General features: G+C 52.2%; 1 protein-coding gene across 1 annotated transcript; it reads left to right on the forward strand.

The window, feature by feature from the left end:
• Positions 1-872: 872 nt before the first annotated feature.
• On the forward strand, positions 873-3,861 carry LOC132077003 (olfactory receptor 14C36-like). Its single transcript, XM_059478442.1, has 2 exons — positions 873-1,777; positions 3,735-3,861. Exons 1-2 carry the CDS (start codon positions 873-875, stop codon positions 3,859-3,861), a joined length of 1,032 nt encoding a protein of 343 aa, XP_059334425.1.
• Positions 3,862-18,057: the final 14,196 nt, after the last annotated feature.

Raw genomic sequence — 18,057 nt, forward strand, 5'->3', positions numbered from 1 at the left:
CTCAGCCAAGCCTCTGCCCTCAGGGCTGGGGCTCCGAGGCGTGCAGCTCCTCCTGTGCAGGCAGAGCTGCAGCAGAGCCGTGGGGCAGCTCTGCAGCCCTGGGCCCAGTTTCCTCTGCAGAGCGCAGGGCTGGGAGCAGCTGCCCGGCTCTGGGGGCTCTGGCAGGGGGCACAGCTGGCTCAGGATGACACTGTCCCCAGTGCCAGGCTCTGGGCAATGCTGTCAGTGCAGCCAGGGAAGGAGCTGCATCTCTCTCCATCCAGTGCCACCATAAGGACCCTGAAGTCTCCCTGAGATTTCAGTCCAAGCTAGGAGCTTCTATCCAGGGTTCAAACCTGTCCTATAGCATCTCTGAGTTATAAGATTGATGGGGAAAGGCAGAGGTGTTGTGACACTGGAAGTGCTGCTGGTTTAGTGAAATGAGCCATGTGAGTCCTTGGCTACAAATGTGGAGCTGGGCTGTGGTGGATCCATCTGCTCTCAGCAGTATCTTAGGAGCTTTAAGGAAAATGTGGGAGTTTGAACATCCTCCATTTGAGAACAGTGAAAGCCCAAACAACTGCCAAACAGAATGAGCTGAGGGATCATCTCCCCTCAGACTCCACTTTGCATCACAGATTTTTCTCTGTTCTCCATGAGTGCACCAAAAATGCTTTCTGATATGAAGGAGGGTTTCTGATATGCAGGAGCAGCAGTAGGGATATGGGAGAGCTTATATAGAAAACCTCCAAACTCAAAAAAACTAAAGTCCATGTCTGTGTATTACAGAGGAGGGTGTATGGGAATTGGCTTTGATTTTGGATACAGGTATATCCTCCAACTCTTCACTGTCTTTTTCTCCATGAACAGGTCCCCATGTGCAGCCACAGCAAATGTCCAACAGCAGCTCCATCAGCCACTTCCTCCTGCTGGCATTGGCAGACACGCGGCAGCTGCAGCTCCTGCACTTCTGCCTCTTGCTGGGCATCTCCCTGGCTTCCCTCCTGGGCAACAGCCTCATCATTAGCGCCATAGCCTGCAGCCACCACCTGCACATGCCCATGTTCTTCTTCCTGCTCAACCTGGCCCTCAGCGACCTGGGCTCCATCTGCACCACTGTCCCCAAAGCCATGCACAATTCCCTCTGGGACACCAGGAACATCTCCTACACAGGATGTGCTGCTCAGCTCTTTTTCTTTATGTTCTTCTTCTCAGCAGAGTATTTCCTCCTGACCATTATGTGCTACGACCGCTACGTGTCCATCTGCAAACCCCTGCACTACGGGACCCTCCTGGGCAGCAGAGCTTGTGCCCACATGGCAGCAGCTGCCTGGGCCAGTGCCTTTCTCAATGCTCTGCTGCACACAGCCAATACATTTTCCCTGCCCCTGTGCCATGGCAATGCCCTGGGCCAGTTCTTCTGTGAAATCCCACAGATCCTCAAGCTCTCCTGCTCAAATTCCTACATTAGGAAATTTGGTCCTCTTATAAGTAGTGCTTTTCTGGTTTTTGGTTGTTTTGTGTTCATTGTTTTCTCCTATGTGCAGATCTTCAGGGCTGTGCTGAGTATCCCCTCTGAGCAGGGACGGAACAAAGCCTTTTCCACCTGCCTCCCTCATCTCACTGTGGTCTCTCTGTTCCTCAGCACTGGCACATTTGCCTACTTTAAGTCTCCCTCCATCTCCTCCCCAACCCTGGATCTGGCCCTGTCAGTTCTGTACTCAGTGGTGCCTCCAGCCCTGAATCCCCTCATCTACAGCCTAAGGAACAAGGAGCTCAAGGCGGCAGTGAGGAGACTGATGACAGGATGCATTCAGCAACATTAAACTGCTGGCCCAGTTCTGCAAATCACTTGTAATAAAAGTCATGTTTAATACGTCTTTTTGGTTTCATCTTGGAGGTTCTTTTGCTTTGCTTTACTTAATATTGTCAGCAAAGAATTTTAATTCTTAGTACCATTTCTCTATTTTTTTCTTCACCTTTCTCGTGGCAGTAGCCTGTGTCAATGAGGGACTGCCCTCTTGGTGGCTTTAAAGGTACTAAAGGATCTCCCAGCAAAGTTTTCTGCAGAGACGCCCTTTTGTTGCCTTCTCTGGAGCTGCAGTAGCAATGTCTGTGTGAAGAGCTGGGGCAGATCAGTGCTGGCCAAGCAGCCCAGCTCCTGCTGGCCACACCATTCCTGATGCAGGCCAGGAGCCATTGGCCTTCTTGGCCACCTGGGCACACTGCTGCCTCGTGTGCAGCCTGCTGTCCATCAATCCCTGCAGGTCCCTTTCTGCCTGGCTGCTGTCCAGCCACTCTGTCGCCAGCTGGTAGCACTGGGGCCAAATTGCAGGGCCTGGTACTTGGATATGTGAAACCTAAAATTTCTGGATTCAGCCCCTCAGTCCATCCTGTCCAGGTCTCTCTGGAAAGCCCTTCTATGCTCCCACAGATCAACACTCACATCCAGCTTGGTGTCATCTGCAAAGATATCCTTGGTTCCATGGGACCCCTCAGTGTCACAATGGCCACTTGGTTACACCAGGCCCTGCACTGTCACACTGGTCTATTTGGTTCCATGGGGCTTCACAGTGTCACAATGTTCTTATTGATGCTGCAGTTTCACAGTGGCCCCTTGGTTCCATGGGGCCTCAGAGTGTCAGAATGGCCCCATGGTCACATGAGGTCCCACACTGTCACCATGGTCCCTGTGGTTCTACAAGTTCCCTCAGTATCACAATGGACTCCTAGTTTCCATGAGGCCCCACAGTGTCACAACATTCTTCCAGATTCCTTGAGGCCCCATCCTGTCACAGTGGCCCCTTGGGTACACAGGATCCTGCAGTGTCACAATGTCCCCTTGGTTCCATGAGGCTCAGTAGTGTCAGAATGGCCCCTTGGTTCCACTGGGCCCTGGAGTCTCCTTGGTTTTGCAGTATCAAAATGGTGAAACCCCTTGGTTACACAAGGCCCTGCAGTGTCACAATGGCCCCAGAGTGTCCCAATCATCCAAGAATGACAGAATCTGATAGTCTGGGAAAGACCTTTGGGATCATCAAGTCCAACCAATGACCTAATACTGCCTTAGCACCAAGACCAAGCCACTAATTGCCACAGGAGAGGGACAGTGACTGTGCAACTTTCCCCCTGGCCAGCCCATTCCAGTTCCCCCTCATCATTGCTGTGAAAAACTTCTTCCTATTGTCCAGCCTGAACCTCCCCTAGTGCAGGGGATTATCCAGTTCACTGTGGCCTGGTTTGGGTTGCCCAGGGCAGGAAAGATGTCTGGCAGCTGGAGCAGGGTCTGGGAAGGGCCTCCAAGGTGGGGCTGGAGCCCTTGGGCTTTGAGCAGAGGCTGAGGGAGCTGGGCTTGTCCAGCCCAGAGCAGGGAATGCTGAGGGGCTCCTCATCCCAGCCTGGCAGTGCCAGCGAGGAGGAGATGGAGAACACAGAGCCAGGCTCTTCACAGGGGCCTGGTGGGAGACAAAAGGCAATGGGTGGAAGGGGAAAGAGGGGAGATCAGCCAGGGCATGAGGAGATGAAATGAGTTAGGCTGGTTTCAGCCCTTCCTCAGCACCAAGAGCAGCCTGACCTCCCTTCTCCATCCACAACTGACAGCTTTGCAAATCAGGAATTGTTCTGACTGTTTTGTCCCTATTCCGGGACGAGCATCCTGATAAAACAACTTAATTGTTTTTATATCTGACACAGAACCATGCTTGTCTAAAATTACTTTTAGTATGGAAATCACTTGTGGATGTTGGACTCCTCAGACGCTGCTGGGACATTGCACATAGCTCAGGGAAGAGTGAGATTGTTATTAAATTGTGTTCTGTTCAACTATGGCCTGTTGGCCATGAAGAGAAACTTTCTGTGCCTCTGAGTACCACCAGTTTCTGACCCCCAAAAGATACAAACCTGATGAGTTGTGGTTCCCACTCCAGTAGTCGCACTTGGACCTCCCTCCATCCCCAGAGCTGAGCTCCCTTGTCCCAGAAAGTCCCTGGCAATGCAGGGATGAAAGAAACAGAACAGGCTGTGGGGATCAGGGGCAGGGCACAGCCAGGGATTTGGCGTGGTTGTGAGCCCAGGGCAGGACCTGCCCCTTGGCCTTGGTGAACATCATCCCATTGTCTTGGGGCCTTGGCTCCAGCCTGTCCAGATCCCTCTGCAGAGCTTCCTGCCCTCCAGCAGAGCCACATTCCCACCCAGCTTGGGCTCACCTGGGAACTGACTGAGGGTGACCTCGATGGCCTCATCCAGATCACCATTAAAGAGATTGAACTGACCAGGCCCCAGTCCTAAACCCTGGGGACACCCCTGGATGTGACTCCATTTCTCAGCTGCTCTGAGTGCCATGGGTTGGATGAGGGAAATGGTGGGGAGGGGTGTGGTAGCTAGGGAAGAGGCGCTGCGGAAGATGACGGGATGTGACGGAAAGGCAGGACCCTTGGTTTCCCGTAGATAAGACCCCCTGGTACTCATAGATAAGAAACTAACAATAGGAATGTAGCTCCACTAACAATGAGAGTGCTGTCACAGCAACTGTCTATCCCTTACCCAGCACTTTTCCACTCCTTACCCAGTACTTTTCCATTCCCTACTAACCATAGATAAGAAAGACAAACCCCTTTTTGACGTAGAGACCCCCAAGACTATAAGACCCCAGAAGAAGAAGTAATAAACGCCATTTGACTGTCCACCACATTGGTGTCTGCGTGTGTCATTGGCCCGAACGGCCCTAGAGAGAGAGGGCTGTCGAGCTGTACCTCAGAACCGGGTCGCCTGCCTTGGAATAGAAGGCAACATTCTGGTGCCGGAACCCGGGACAGCGGCTTGCGCCCGGCGAACGGGGACACTCCTGGAACGAGGACGGCGGCTGCGGCAGCAGGTCTGACCGCAGCGGGGAGGACGCTCCCGGACCCGCTTGGACGATGGAAGCCATAGCGAAGGTCGTAACAGAGATGCATGCGCAATGGGGTATAGAATGTAAACTTAGGGACTTAACTCTTGCATTGTCGAGATTGATTAAGCTTGGGGCTATTGAAAGCCCCGTGGACGTCCTACATTCGGACGTGTGGGATAATTGTACAAAAGCCCTGGCGGAGGACACTATGTCCTTGGGCTCAGGGAAAGCCTTAAAGTCGTGGGGCAGAGTTGTTCAGGCTCTGCAAAAAGCTCGACAAGAGCAAGAGACCTGGAAAGCCGCTCGAACTTGTTTATTAGCCGTGCCGCAGTTGGGGGTGGGCGCAGCGACACAAACCGCGGAGGTGCCTGATCCGGACAGGCACGCGGAGGCGCGAACGCCAGATCCCCCTCAGAGAGCGGACTCACCATCGGAGGGGGGAGAGCACGCGCGGGCGTTCTGGCAGGGGCTTGCAGAGGAGGCGCGGAACGCGGCCAGAATGTCGGACCCCATAGAGACCGATAAAAAAGCTCCCCCACCATATGCGTTTGAAAATGGCGCCGGACCGCATGGTCAGGGCGGAAAGGAGGAGAAGGGGGGCGGAAACGCAGTCAGCCCGCGGAACAACGCATGCGCGGGCGAGCGGGGAGATGGGGCGGCCCCCGCGGAGGCGCGTAAGACCAATCAGAGCGCTTTATTCAAATTAAGTCCTTGTAGGGCAAGGACCTCCCCCAGCAGGAGGCGGGGGGACCCCAGGGGGAGGGAACGGCCCGACCCCCGCAAGAAGGGGAGCCCGAGACAGGGTCGGAGGATTCCGGCTCAGATTCTAGCTTTAACGGAGAGAGAGCAGTGGCGTGTAAGGTTACTAGCCACAGCGCTCCTGCATGGGTGAAGGAGTTACCAGAGAAAAACCGGACCTCGCTTACAAACTGGCGGAAAATAAAAATGGCTTGCGCGGAATGGGCTCCGTCCGCCACTCTGGTGTTCCCGGTTCGTGTGGGGGGTGCAGGCGGAAACCAAAGGATTTATTCACCGGTCAATCCGAAAGATGTGCAGGCAATTGTTAAAGCGATTGCGGATAAGGGAATTAATTCTGCCATGGTTTGCACACTTATTGACGGCCTTTTTGGTGGGGACGATATGCTTCCCTTTGATATTAAGCAGACGTGTAGAATGATATTTGATGGTGCGGGGATGATCGTTTTTAAACAAGAATGGGAGGATAATTGCCTCAAACAGCTAGCCTCGATAACAGGGGCAGACCACCCACTGCACGGCTCCAGCATACAGAGGCTAATGGGCACGGACCCCACTATGATCACCCCCCAGCAACAGGCTGAGGGCTTGCGGGCCCATGAGGTTATGACAACAACCCATGCTGCCCGAGAAGCTATCCGCGATGCTTCTAAAGTGGTAGCTAAACCATCCCCGTGGTCTCTCATAAAACAGGGTGAGAGTGAGAGCTTCACTCAGTTTGTGGACAAACTTCAGGCTGCATTAGATTCCTCTGCATTACCCCCAGAGGCGAAGGGTCCCGTGCTGGCAGAGTGCCTACGCCAGCAATGCAACTCAGCCACCAAAGACATTTTAAGGTCGCTACCGCTGGGGTCCAGTATAGCTGCCATGATCAGACACGTTGCAAAGGAGGAACATCTAGTTCCCATTCAAGCAGCAGTTCACACTGCAATAACCAGTGTGATGGCGTGCCTTAAGTGTGGCCAGGCAGGCCACGTGGCAGCAAACTGCCCTCAGCAAAAGCGCCCATCAGCAGATGCTCCACCACGCCAAGGTAGAGGACCGTGCTGGGTGTGTGGAAGGAAGGGGCATTTAGCTAAGGAATGCAGATCCAGGTTTCAGGGAAACGGGAGAGGGAGGGGGCAGCCAGGCCGTATTCAGCCCCCTCCCACCTGGAATATGCAATGGCCCAGCTACAGCAACCCCCAGTGGGGCAGGGGACCTTCATACCCTATGCCCCCACAGGGAGCAGTCAACTTTGCATCCCCTCCAGCAATACAATGGCAGAGTTCTGCAGCACCCTCAATACCTTCGCACCCCCCACCGCCACAAGCCGCGCCGGTGTCACAGGAACAGCAGGGGACACCCCAGAGCGGGATCCCTGGGTGGCCTTGGTCATGAAAATAGGGAAGGAACCCCTAATGGTGTGGGGGACATGCCGCCTTCACGGCAGCCAGGACCCCCACGTCATAGGGTTTCAGTTCTGGGTGGACACGGGATCAGACTGCATGATTATTCCCCAAGCACATTGGCCCGGCCATTGGAAATTCAAAGAAGTCCCTCCAGTAAACGGAGTGGGGGGGGCAGTCCCGGGCATGGAAAAGCACCCAGCTGGTGGCTATAACACTTCACACGAAAAAGGGACCAGAAAAGACAGTAGCAATCTACCCCTACATTTTGCAAAATTCCCCACCCCTGTTAGGAAGGGACGTCCTTTCCCTGCTCGGATTTCGGATTACAAATTTATCCTGAGGGCCACTGCCGTACACCCTCCGCTGCCAATCAAACTGACTTGGAAATCATCAGACCCTGTATGGGTTGAGCAGTGGCCCCTGACAGAGCCTCGAATGGCAGCCTTGCTGGAGCTGGTCGACCGCGAACTGCAAAAGGGTCACATAGAACCCTCCACCAGCCCATGGAACACCCCTGTATTCGTGATCCCCAAAAGGTCCGGACAAGGCTATCGTCTCGTCCACGACCTGAGAGAGGTGAACAAGACGATCCGACCCTTGGGTCCAGTCCAGACACTGCTACCCGCGAACTCAGCCATCCCCACAGGGCAGCCGTGCGCAGTACTGGACATCAAGGACTGCTTCTTTTCAATACCCCTGCACCCTGAGGACAGAGAACGATTCGCCTTTTCCGTGGCGTTTCGGAACGGCGAGCGGCCCAACCTTCGCTTCCAATGGAGAGTGCTCCCACAAGGTCTGGTCGACAGCCCGACCATATGCCAGATCACCGTGGACAAAGCACTGACGCCCGTCCGACACTCCAATCCCACCGCAACCATCATCCAGTACATGGACGACATCCTGGTTGCAGCACCATCGACAAGCCAAGTAGATGACCTGGTGACCACAATCACAGAGACCCTTCAAGCCAACGGCTTCGAGATCGCGAGCGCAAAGATCAAGAGAGGACCCTGCGTGACCTTCCTGGGAGTAGGAATCACAAGCTCCTACGTGACACCCCCCAAGATGAAGATCAACCGAGAAGTCGAGACGCTCCACGACGTGCAACGCCTGGTGGGATCCCTGCAGTGGCTTCGCAACATCATCCTGATCCCCCCCGAGGTCATGGACCCTCTGTACGACCTCCTGAAAGGGAAGAACCCCTGGGATCCCAAGGAGCTGACACCGCAAGCGACGAGCTCCCTCGACTTCATCGAAAACCAGATGTCCACTGGCATCCTTGCCAGGTGGAACCCAGCCGTGCCACTGGACCTGTACGTCCACTTTACACCGAAGGGGGGAGTGGGGGCACTGGCTCAAGGACCTTCTGAAAAGGCCCGACCGATCCAATGGGTGGTCCTCGGAAGACCTGCTCGTGCATTTTCCCCGGGAATCGAATGCATCGCCAGCCTCATCATGAAAGGCAGGAGACTCGCCTTGAGACACCTAGGGACAGAACCGACAAGCATCCACCTTCTGTTTCGCAAGCAGCCGACCTCGGACTCAGCCACAATATCGGAGTACCTGGCCCTTGCTCTGTCCGGCTTCGGAGGAGAAATCTCCTACTCTTCCAAGCCACCCTGGACGAAGCTGCTGACCGTAGTCGACATGGACATGCCACCGAAGGTCAAGGACAGACCGCAGCCGGGACCAACGGTTTTCACAGATGCTTCCTCCACGACTTCAACCGCAGCAGCAGTGTGGCAGGCAGGAGAGCAATGGCACTGCGTCAAAGCGTGTGACCCCACACTGTCAGTGCAACAGCTGGAGGCAGCAGCAGTGGTTTTGGCATGCGGACTCTTCCAAGACGAACACCTTAACATCGTAACAGACTCTATATTCGTGGCAAGGCTCTGCCTAGCCATGGCAGGACCAGGAGTATCGACATCAGCAGCAGCCCTAATGCTGGAAGAAGCGCTTTCCTCGCGACAGGGCACCGTGTCAGTCATCCACATCAACAGCCATGACCCAGTCAAAGGTTACTTCCAGACCGGCAACGACAAAGCGGACGCCGCAGCGAAAGGCGTCTGGACGTTGCAAAGAGCTCGTCAACTGCACGAGTCACTCCACATCGGAGTCAAAGCACTGGCGAAGAGATGCGGAATCCCGACGGCGGACGCGAAACACGTGGTAGCCACCTGCCCTTATTGCCAGAAGTCACCCCTTTGGACCTACGGAGTCAACCCGAGAGGTCTCAAGCCCTCAGAAATCTGGCAGTCGGACTTCACCTGGTGCGAACTGATGAGGCCCCGAGCATGGCTTGCAGTGACAGTAGACACTTATAGTGGGACGATCATAGCCACACAGCACCCCAAAACTAACTCCAAAAACACAATTCAGCACTGGCTGACAGCCATGGCTTGGCTTGGTATCCCCAAGCAGATCAAAACGGACAACGGTTCCAATTTCACCTCCAAACAAGTACAGGAATTCGCCGCGAAATGGGGCATCACGTTAGTGCAAGGCATCCCATACAACAGTACTGGGCAGGCCATAGTTGAGAGAGCAAATCAGACCCTGAAAACCAAGATAGAAGTGTTGGCAAAAGCAGAAGGCTTTGCCAATGCCATTCCCCCAGGAGATCAGGCACGTATGCTGGCAACCGCTTTGCTGGCACTGAATCAGTTCCCTAGGGGAGACGAAACAAACAGTCCCGTCCAAAAACACTGGGCCACTCGAGCGCTAGAAGAGGGCCCACAGGTGGTAATCAGAAACGAGTTAGGCGAGTGGGAACGGGGCTGGAGGTTGATGCTCACGGGGAGAGGGTACGCGGCTGTCAAAAAGGACGGCAAAATCAGGTGGTGTCCACTTAAGTCAATTAAACTGGACCTTCATAGCGAGCAGAATGAGACTGACGAGAATTGCGAGTCTTTGTTTACAGGACCTGCTCATGGGACGTGCTCGTGACGCGTACATTCCGGTTCCAGACGAAAGCGACAGACCACCAAGCCGTCAGGCAGCACCCGAGAGACCCGCACGGGTGAGACCCAAGCACCAAGGGTGTTTCTGTGTGATTTTGCTGTTGGGGCTTGTCGCCAGAGGGCAAGCCAGCCCAGACCACTACCCCCATCGGCCATTCAGGTGGGTCATGCGACACCTTAGTAGTGGCAAAGTACTCAGAGAAATCACCACTCCAAACACCCCATCCTTCGTGCTTCGCATCACCAACCTGTTTCCAGGACAGCCAAGGGTAAACCCCTATTCCACACACGTCACACACTCGTACTTATCCTACTGGTGCCCAGCTTCAAACCCTGGGAAAAGCTACTGCAATTACCCAGGGTGGGGATATTGTGGGCACTGGGGCTGCGAAACCATAGTTACAGATGCCAGACCGTCGGGGCCTGGGTGGGATCCACAAGAGCCAGAAAAATTCTTACAATTCACCTGGGCACCCATCGGCTGCAAAATACCCTTCTTCTCCCACAGAAATTTCCATCGAAACCAACATAAAGTCCCAAGTTTTCGGGCGTGCATTGATTACAACATGACGGTCTTGCAGCCAGATCACCCCAGTTGGGCCACAGGCAGAACGTGGACAGTGGTCCTTCAAGGGTCAAAAGAGAGGGTGAACGTGCAAATTATCAGGCTCCAACCGTCAGCACCCCGAGCAGTCGGACCCAACAAAGTTATTAAAAGTGTGCCGAAAGGGAGAAACACAACCTACCCCAAAACCTTACCCACAGGGGTCAGCAATGTCCCGACCGGTCAAGCGGAAACCTTTCAGATGAGCCGCTTAACCGAGTCAGACTCAGACCCAATCCTTAGTATGTTAGAAGCTACCTTTGTATCCCTGAACGAATCCAACCCTAACCTAACCGAATCCTGCTGGCTTTGTTACGACGTCAAACCCCCCTTTTACGAAGGAGTCGCTTTAGACACTCCCTTCAGTTATTCCTCAGCCGACGCCCCTCACCAGTGCAGATGGGACACCCCTCGCAAAGGAATCACCCTGAGTCAAGTCACAGGCCGAGGCAGATGCTTTGGCAATTCAACCCTAGCTAAGCGGGGAGGCAACATCTGCACCAAAATTGGCAGGCCGAACAGGAAAAACAATAAGTGGGCAATCCCATCCGCATCGGGGATGTGGGTTTGCCAGCGATCCGGAGTGAGCCTTTGTGTGTTTCTTCCCAAATTCAATGACTCTAACGACTTCTGTGTCCAAGTTCTGATTGTTCCTAGGGTTTTGTACCACTCAGACGAAGAAATGTACCATCTTCTTGAGGGACCCAGCCGGATCCACAAAAGAGAAATAATGACAGGTATAACTATCGCAATGCTGCTCAGCCTGGGAGCAGCGGGAACGGCCACAGGAGTCTCAGCCCTAGCGACACAGCACCAAGGACTGTCACAGCTGCAGGCAACGATTGACGAGGACCTGCAGAGGATCGAGAAATCCATCTCCTATCTAGAGAAGTCGGTCTCCTCACTCTCAGAAGTGGTCTTGCAGAACAGGCGAGGCCTGGACCTCCTGTTCATGCAGCAAGGGGGCCTGTGTGCCGCCTTGAAAGAGGAGTGCTGTTTCTATGCAGACCACACGGGAGTCGTGAGAGACTCCATGGCAGAACTCCGGAACAGACTGGCTCAGAGGCAGAAAGAGAGGGAGGCCCAACAGAGCTGGTACGAGTCCTGGTTCAATCAATCACCTTGGCTAACCACTCTAATTTCTGCCCTGATAGGTCCATTGGCGATGCTGTTTCTAACAGTCACCTTCGGACCATGCCTGCTGAACAAACTGGTCTCGTTCGTTCAGAGCCGCCTGGAACGGGCCAACATCCTGTTCATAGGGCGACGACAATTGCTGTGAATTCAACCAGGGAATTCAACCCAAGGAACACTGCCAGTCACAAGACTTTCCAAACTTGTCTGACAAAAGCTTACTCAGGTTTCCCAAAATCCCTTTTCCTTGTTAAGTTACAACCTCATACCTCATTTCACTACCTATGTGCATGACTACCTCATTCATTTGTGAAAAGGGGGGGGGAGATGTGGTAGCTAGGGAAGAGGCGCTGCGGAAGATGACGGGATGTGACGGAAAGGCAGGACCCTCGGTTTCCCGTAGATAAGACCCCCTGGTACTCATAGATAAGAAACTAACAATAGGAATGTAGCTCCACTAACAATGAGAGTGCTGTCACAGCAACTGTCTATCCCTTACCCAGCACTTTTCCACTCCTTACCCAGTACTTTTCCATTCCCTACTAACCATAGATAAGAAAGACAAACCCCTTTTTGACGTAGAGACCCCCAAGACTATAAGACCCCAGAAGAAGAAGTAATAAACGCCATTTGACCGTCCACCACATTGGTGTCTGCGTGTGTCATTGGCCCGAACGGCCCTAGAGAGAGAGGGCTGTCGAGCTGTACCTCAGAACCAGGTCGCCTGCCTTGGAATAGAAGGCAACAGAGGGGAAGGGACAAAGTCTGATTCATTGTCAGCCATGAAGGGTCTTGATTTTAATATATAGTCAAACTACATGAGGAGATGTTGAGGTCAATAGCAATTGGACATTACTGATATCAATCTATCATGGGGAGAAGAAAACTGGACCAAACAATTCTCTCTTCATTATCTTCAATAAGCAGCCCTGGCTGCTGAGCCCAGCTTTGGCCTGGGCTGAGTTTGGCTGTGGCCCATCTCCATCCTCTTGCAAGCCTCAGGGCCTGTTCCCGGCCATGGCCAGCCCTGGCTGCCTCTCTGCTGGCCCAGAGGCTGGCAGGGCCCGGGGCAGGGCTGTCTGTGCAGCCCCACAGGTGCCAGGGGCTCTGCAGGAGCTGGCAGAGGCTGCCCAGCAGGGAGGCCATGGGGCACAGAGCCCCAAGGCTGCTGTGGGCACCACGGCACAGGGGCCGTTCCCAGCCGCAATGCTCCTGGCCTGGGCTGGGCCTGCACAGGGGCTAGGCCACCATGGCTGGGCCAGCACAGGGCCACAAAGGGGCCACGCAGCTGCTGCCAGGGCTGACAGCAAGGCCAGGCACACAAAAGCAATTGCTGAGCATGGCCTGCGCTGGCCCAGCCTGACTGTGCCAAAGGCAGAGCTCAGCTGCCCTTGGGGGCTGCAGCAACAGTCCAGAGCCCAAAGAGCCTCCATGGCTGTGCTGGAGACCAAGGCTGCAGCAGGGAAATGCAGGGCTGCTGAGGGATGGGGAGGGCATTGAATTCCAGAACACACCTCAGCTCTCTGATGATCCCGGCACCATGCTGGGCCCTGTTTCAGACTGGAGCAGAGCAGATGTTGATGGGACAGGAGCCCTGCAGGGCTGTCAGGGACCTGCAGCTTTGCAAGGTGCTCTGCTGTCCCTCAGGTGCTCTCGGAGAGATCCAATCCTAGCGGGGCCCCTCAGGGCACAAGTGGCACTGCCTGTTCATGGGCACACAACTGATGTCTGCCTGTAAAGTGGTACAGGTGTTAATAACTGTTAGTTTCGCCATATGCAAGCAAATCTTTATTATCTGGGTCATTTGAGTACTGTGTAAAAATGGCAAAGTTTTCCAACCAGGAATGGGGATTTTCTGGAGGTATACTGATGTCAGGAGAAGAAATAATGATCTTGCCTTCTAGTCGCGTCACCAGTATTCATTCTATTATATAAATCTCTCTTTTCCATTAGGGGTTTCCAGCTCTCCTATTGAAATAGCCACGTCTAAGGACATCTCTTCACTAGACCAGCTGGATCTTTATTCTTCCCATTGCTCCCAGATTTCCTCCTCTAGATGTTCTCTGGTCATTCATGTTCCTCTTAACTGACTAGCTTCATGCTTTGAGCTTCAGGGAGTTGCCTAATCATTCCGAAGTGCAAATAAATATATCAACAATCAACATCATTGTGTTTATATCTATCACGGAACTGTCTTTTCTTGTGTCTTTGTCTAAAACTCTTCCTGTACAGAAAACCCTTGGTGATGGTGGACATGTCAGATGCTGCTGACACATCACGGAGAACTGCTTGTTTGCTGGGATGTTAAACTGTTCAAATGTCCAACTTGTGTTTGTTGGCAAGAAACCTTTCTGTGTCTCTGAGTGTCACCAGGCCCTGAGCCCAAAGGACACAAACCTGATGAGTTGTGGTTCCCAATGCAGGGGCTTCACTTTGACCTTGGCTCTGCACAGGAAAGCTCTTCCTCCCCTTTCTCTCTTTTCCTTCCACTAGGCATGGAGGGAGCTCCTGACTTTAGCCTGTGACTCGTGTGGCAAAGAGCAAATCTGGGCAGAATCACAGGGCAGGGAGGGTTTGGGGGACCTTGGGATCTGTGCTGGGCACAGAAGGTGTTTTCCATTGCTCTGAGACTATCTGCTGTGCAAAGTGGATTTAATATCCAGCAGAGGAATTACTTTTGCATTTGATGGAGTTGTTCCTTGCCTTGGCTTTGTTGGCTGACAAGAAATGAACATCCCTCTATGTCTCAGGCAGCTCCTTCTCCAAGGAAAGCAGGTGGGAGTTGGAGCCAAGGAGCTGAAAGCTGCAGGTGCAGCCTGGGCTGGAGGAAGCTCAGATTTGCACAAGGCTGCTCTGAGTGCCAGGGCTTGGATGGGGGAAATGGTGGGGTGGGGGGAGAGACAGAGTCTGATTGATGGCCTGATATAAAGGGTCTTGATTTTCATATCTATTCAAACCGTATCAGGAGGAACTGGGATTCAATGTCAATTGGAGATTGCACATTTCAATGAATTAACAGGAAAACAAAACTAAACTGGACCAAAAAATCTTTTCTCACTGTCATTTAAAATATCATGTCCTTGAATACACTACTGAGATCTATTTAACTACAAATTATTAGGAAACTGAAATCAAATTATTCTCATAGGCTTGGCTTGTTCAGGTGTTCTGAATGTTAATGAGCCCTAGGACACTGAATTCCTGCATTGAAGAGCTGAAGGCTGAACAAGCCTCTGCAGCAGGAAAATTCAGCAGCAGCCTCCAAGGTGCTGAGGATGTCAGCAGCCCCCACTGAGGCCATCCCTGCCCAGAGACCGTGGGGGAATGGGCAGACAAGGAGAGCGTCCCTGGGGCTGGGGCAGCACAACTCAGAGGCAGCAGCGGCTCCAGTTGGGAAATGGAGTGTGGAATGTGGCTGGGAAAGCCCTGCCTGGGCTGTGCCAAGCAGGACACACAAGCCCTTACTCTCATCCCCTAAAAAGTCTCTCAAGGAGACATTTAAAAGGAATTACAATTGTTTGTGTACTCTGATTTGGACTCCCTGGAGAAATACCAAGAAGACATTCTCAGGAGCTCAAAAAAACAAAACAGCTTTATTGCTTTAAAGATGAGTTCTTTAAAGGTAAAAGTTTTTATTATTTACTTTAAAAATTATTTTTATCTCTGGGAATAGAGATATTTCTTGAGGATACTGGATTACTTTTTTTTTCCATTTAAACTTCTTATGAAATTAAAGTTATTTAAATATTTGTTTATTTTAGTATGTAGGGTTTTGTTTGATATTAATTTGAATATTTTTTTAGAGTTTTATGTGTTATAAAAAAATGGTTTTTTCTTTTTAGTTTATAAGAGGATTTTAATTTTAAGACTAAGGTAGTTTTTCTTTTTATTTGGAATTTAATTTCTTCTTTACTGGCTTTGATGGTTTTATGGGTTTTTTTAATATGCTTGCATTTTGTTTTTCTTTTACTCAAGGGAGAACTGAAGTCCTGAATGGGTTAACCCCTGACCCACTTGTAACTTTTGGTGGAACTTGTGGTTGGCTTTTGTTAGGGTTTGTTTTATGTTGTTTTATGGCTTTCTTTCTGCTTAATTTTTTAGTTGTAGGGTTATTTTTTATGGGTTATAGGTTGTAGGGGTTTCTGGTTTTAGTTGTGTTGGAGGGAGGGGACTTGATGGTAAGATTTTAATACTGTGTCTGGCTTTGTTCTGGTTAGGCTTTTGTAGCTTCTTTTGTTTTCCTATTTGCTAGTTGTTGGGGTTTGGTTTGGTTAGAATGGGGCCGACGGAGGGGGGCAGCCTGGGGAGAGGAGAAGGGGCTCGGCCCAGGGCAGGGTTGCTTGGTTTGGTTTGGTTTGGTTTGGTTTGGTTTGGTTTGGTTTGGTTGAGATGGGGGCTGGAGCCAGGGCCCGCTGCTTCTTTATTGACTGGGAAAGAAAGAGGAGGTTCCTGGGTTTTTTCATCTTTAACATTTGTGTTTCACAGAGGCGTGTTCAGTATCTTAGGGGTTTAACAAATCGTCAGTTACACAAAAAGTTTTATATTACTTTTGAAAATTCTTCTCATGTCAAATTACAACAGACATTCAATCAACAAAAAACACTTCTCAAAGCATTGACTTGGCCCATTCAACTTCACAAACTCTAAGCCTGTTCAATTTAATGTTAATCAAAATTGGCAGGAGCAGAGAAACAGAAGAAGAAGACACAAAAAGAGACAAAGACAAAAAAGATATAGAGAGGCACATACACAACTACCAACTCCTGCATTTAAGCACTGTTCAGATGGAAATTCCAAGAGGCAGTAGGGTCAAGATATGTGCTTGCGTTGTGGTCAGCCTTCAACACCCCTTGGTCTTCCTGGGCCTTTCCCCCAGGTGGGACTTAATGTCTTTGGTCCCTCAGGAGCAGGGCTGGGGGCTGCAGAGGTGGCTGTGGAGCATTGCCTGTGCTGTGCCAGGGACTGGCAGACACTGCTGGGCTAGGATAGAGGTGCTGGGGGGAATAGAGTTCCAGGGCAGAGCAGGGCTGGGCTTACAGGGCAAGGCAAGGCTGGACCTGCCCCTTCCTCCCCCCCCCCAAATGTTTTGAGCCAAGGATCTCCTCCAGTCGGTCGCAATAGGGAATTTTGGAGGTGAAATCCGAATTCTGGTTATGGGCACCTGGCTGAGAAGGACAGTTCTTTTCCAAAGGAAGGAAAGGATGGAGCTCCATTGTTTCAGTAACCGATGAGAAGTGATCCTCAACATGCCAAAGTCAGCCTGTCAGGTCAAGTGGCTCTTGGGAGGCCAAACCAGCCAGATCTGTTTTGCGTTCTCTTGCTTTTATGGGGCCCTGCAGTGTCACAATGGGCCCTTGGTTCTGTGGGGCCCCACAGGGCCACAATGGCCCCTTGATTACAACAAGACCTGCAGTGTCACAATGGACTCTTGGTTCCAAGGGGTCCCACAGTGTCACAGTGGCCCCTAGGTTCCATATGACCCCATAGTTTCACGATGGTTTCAACATCTCCACAAGGCCTTGAAGTGTCACAATGATCTCTGTGGTTCCACAGGCCCCGCAATGTCACATGACTCCTCTGTTCCATGAGCCCTGCAATGTCACTAAGGACCTTTGGACCCTGGGGGTTTGCAGTGTCACAATGGTCTCCTTTGGTTCCCCAGTGTCACATTGGACCATTGAAGACAGAAGGCCCCTCTGTATCACCCTGGAGCTTTGGTTCCATGCAGCCTTGCGGTGTCACAAAGGCCTCTTGGTTTCACGAGGCCCCAGAGTATCTCAACGGTGCTCTTGATTCTGTGGGGACCCCCAAGGTCACAATGGTCTCACTGGTTCCATGAGGCCACATAGTGTCACAATGCTTTGCTTATTCCATGGGGCGTCACAGTGTCACAATGGTGCCCATCAGTGTCACAATGGCTCCTTGGTTCCATGAGGCTGTGAATTGTCCTAATGGTCTCTCCATGGTTCTATGAGGCCCTGCAATAGCACAGCACAAATGGACCTTTGGCTCCATGAGGTCTCACAGTGTCACAATGGCCCCTTGGTCCCATGACACCCCAAAGTGAAATAAGGGTCTCCACAGTTCCATGAGGCCCCATGGTGTCACAATGGACCCTTGGTTTTATGGGGCCTCTCAGTGTCACAATGATCCCTACACTCCTTGGAGCTACACAGAGTCAGTACGGTCCCCTTGGTTCCCTGGGCAATGTCAAAGTGCTCTCCATGATTCCATGAGGCCCCAGAGTGTCACAATGATCCTTTGGTGTCACAGGGCCCCACAGTGTCACAGTGGCCCCTTGGTCTCACAGGGTCCCACAGTGTCACAATGGTCCCTTGGTTCCAT

The sequence above is a fragment of the Ammospiza nelsoni genome, chromosome 9 (assembly GCF_027579445.1).
Source record: "Ammospiza nelsoni isolate bAmmNel1 chromosome 9, bAmmNel1.pri, whole genome shotgun sequence".
Taxonomy (NCBI): domain Eukaryota; kingdom Metazoa; phylum Chordata; class Aves; order Passeriformes; family Passerellidae; genus Ammospiza; species Ammospiza nelsoni.

Coding starts and splice junctions, on each gene's coding strand:
- LOC132077003 (XM_059478442.1), top strand. CDS start 873: ATGTCCAACAGCAGCTCCATCAGCCACTTCCTCCTGCTGGCATTGGCA. Junction 1,778..3,734: donor AAGGCGGCAGTGAGGAGACT/GATGACAGGATG, acceptor TGGACTCCTCAG/ACGCTGCTGGGACATTGCAC.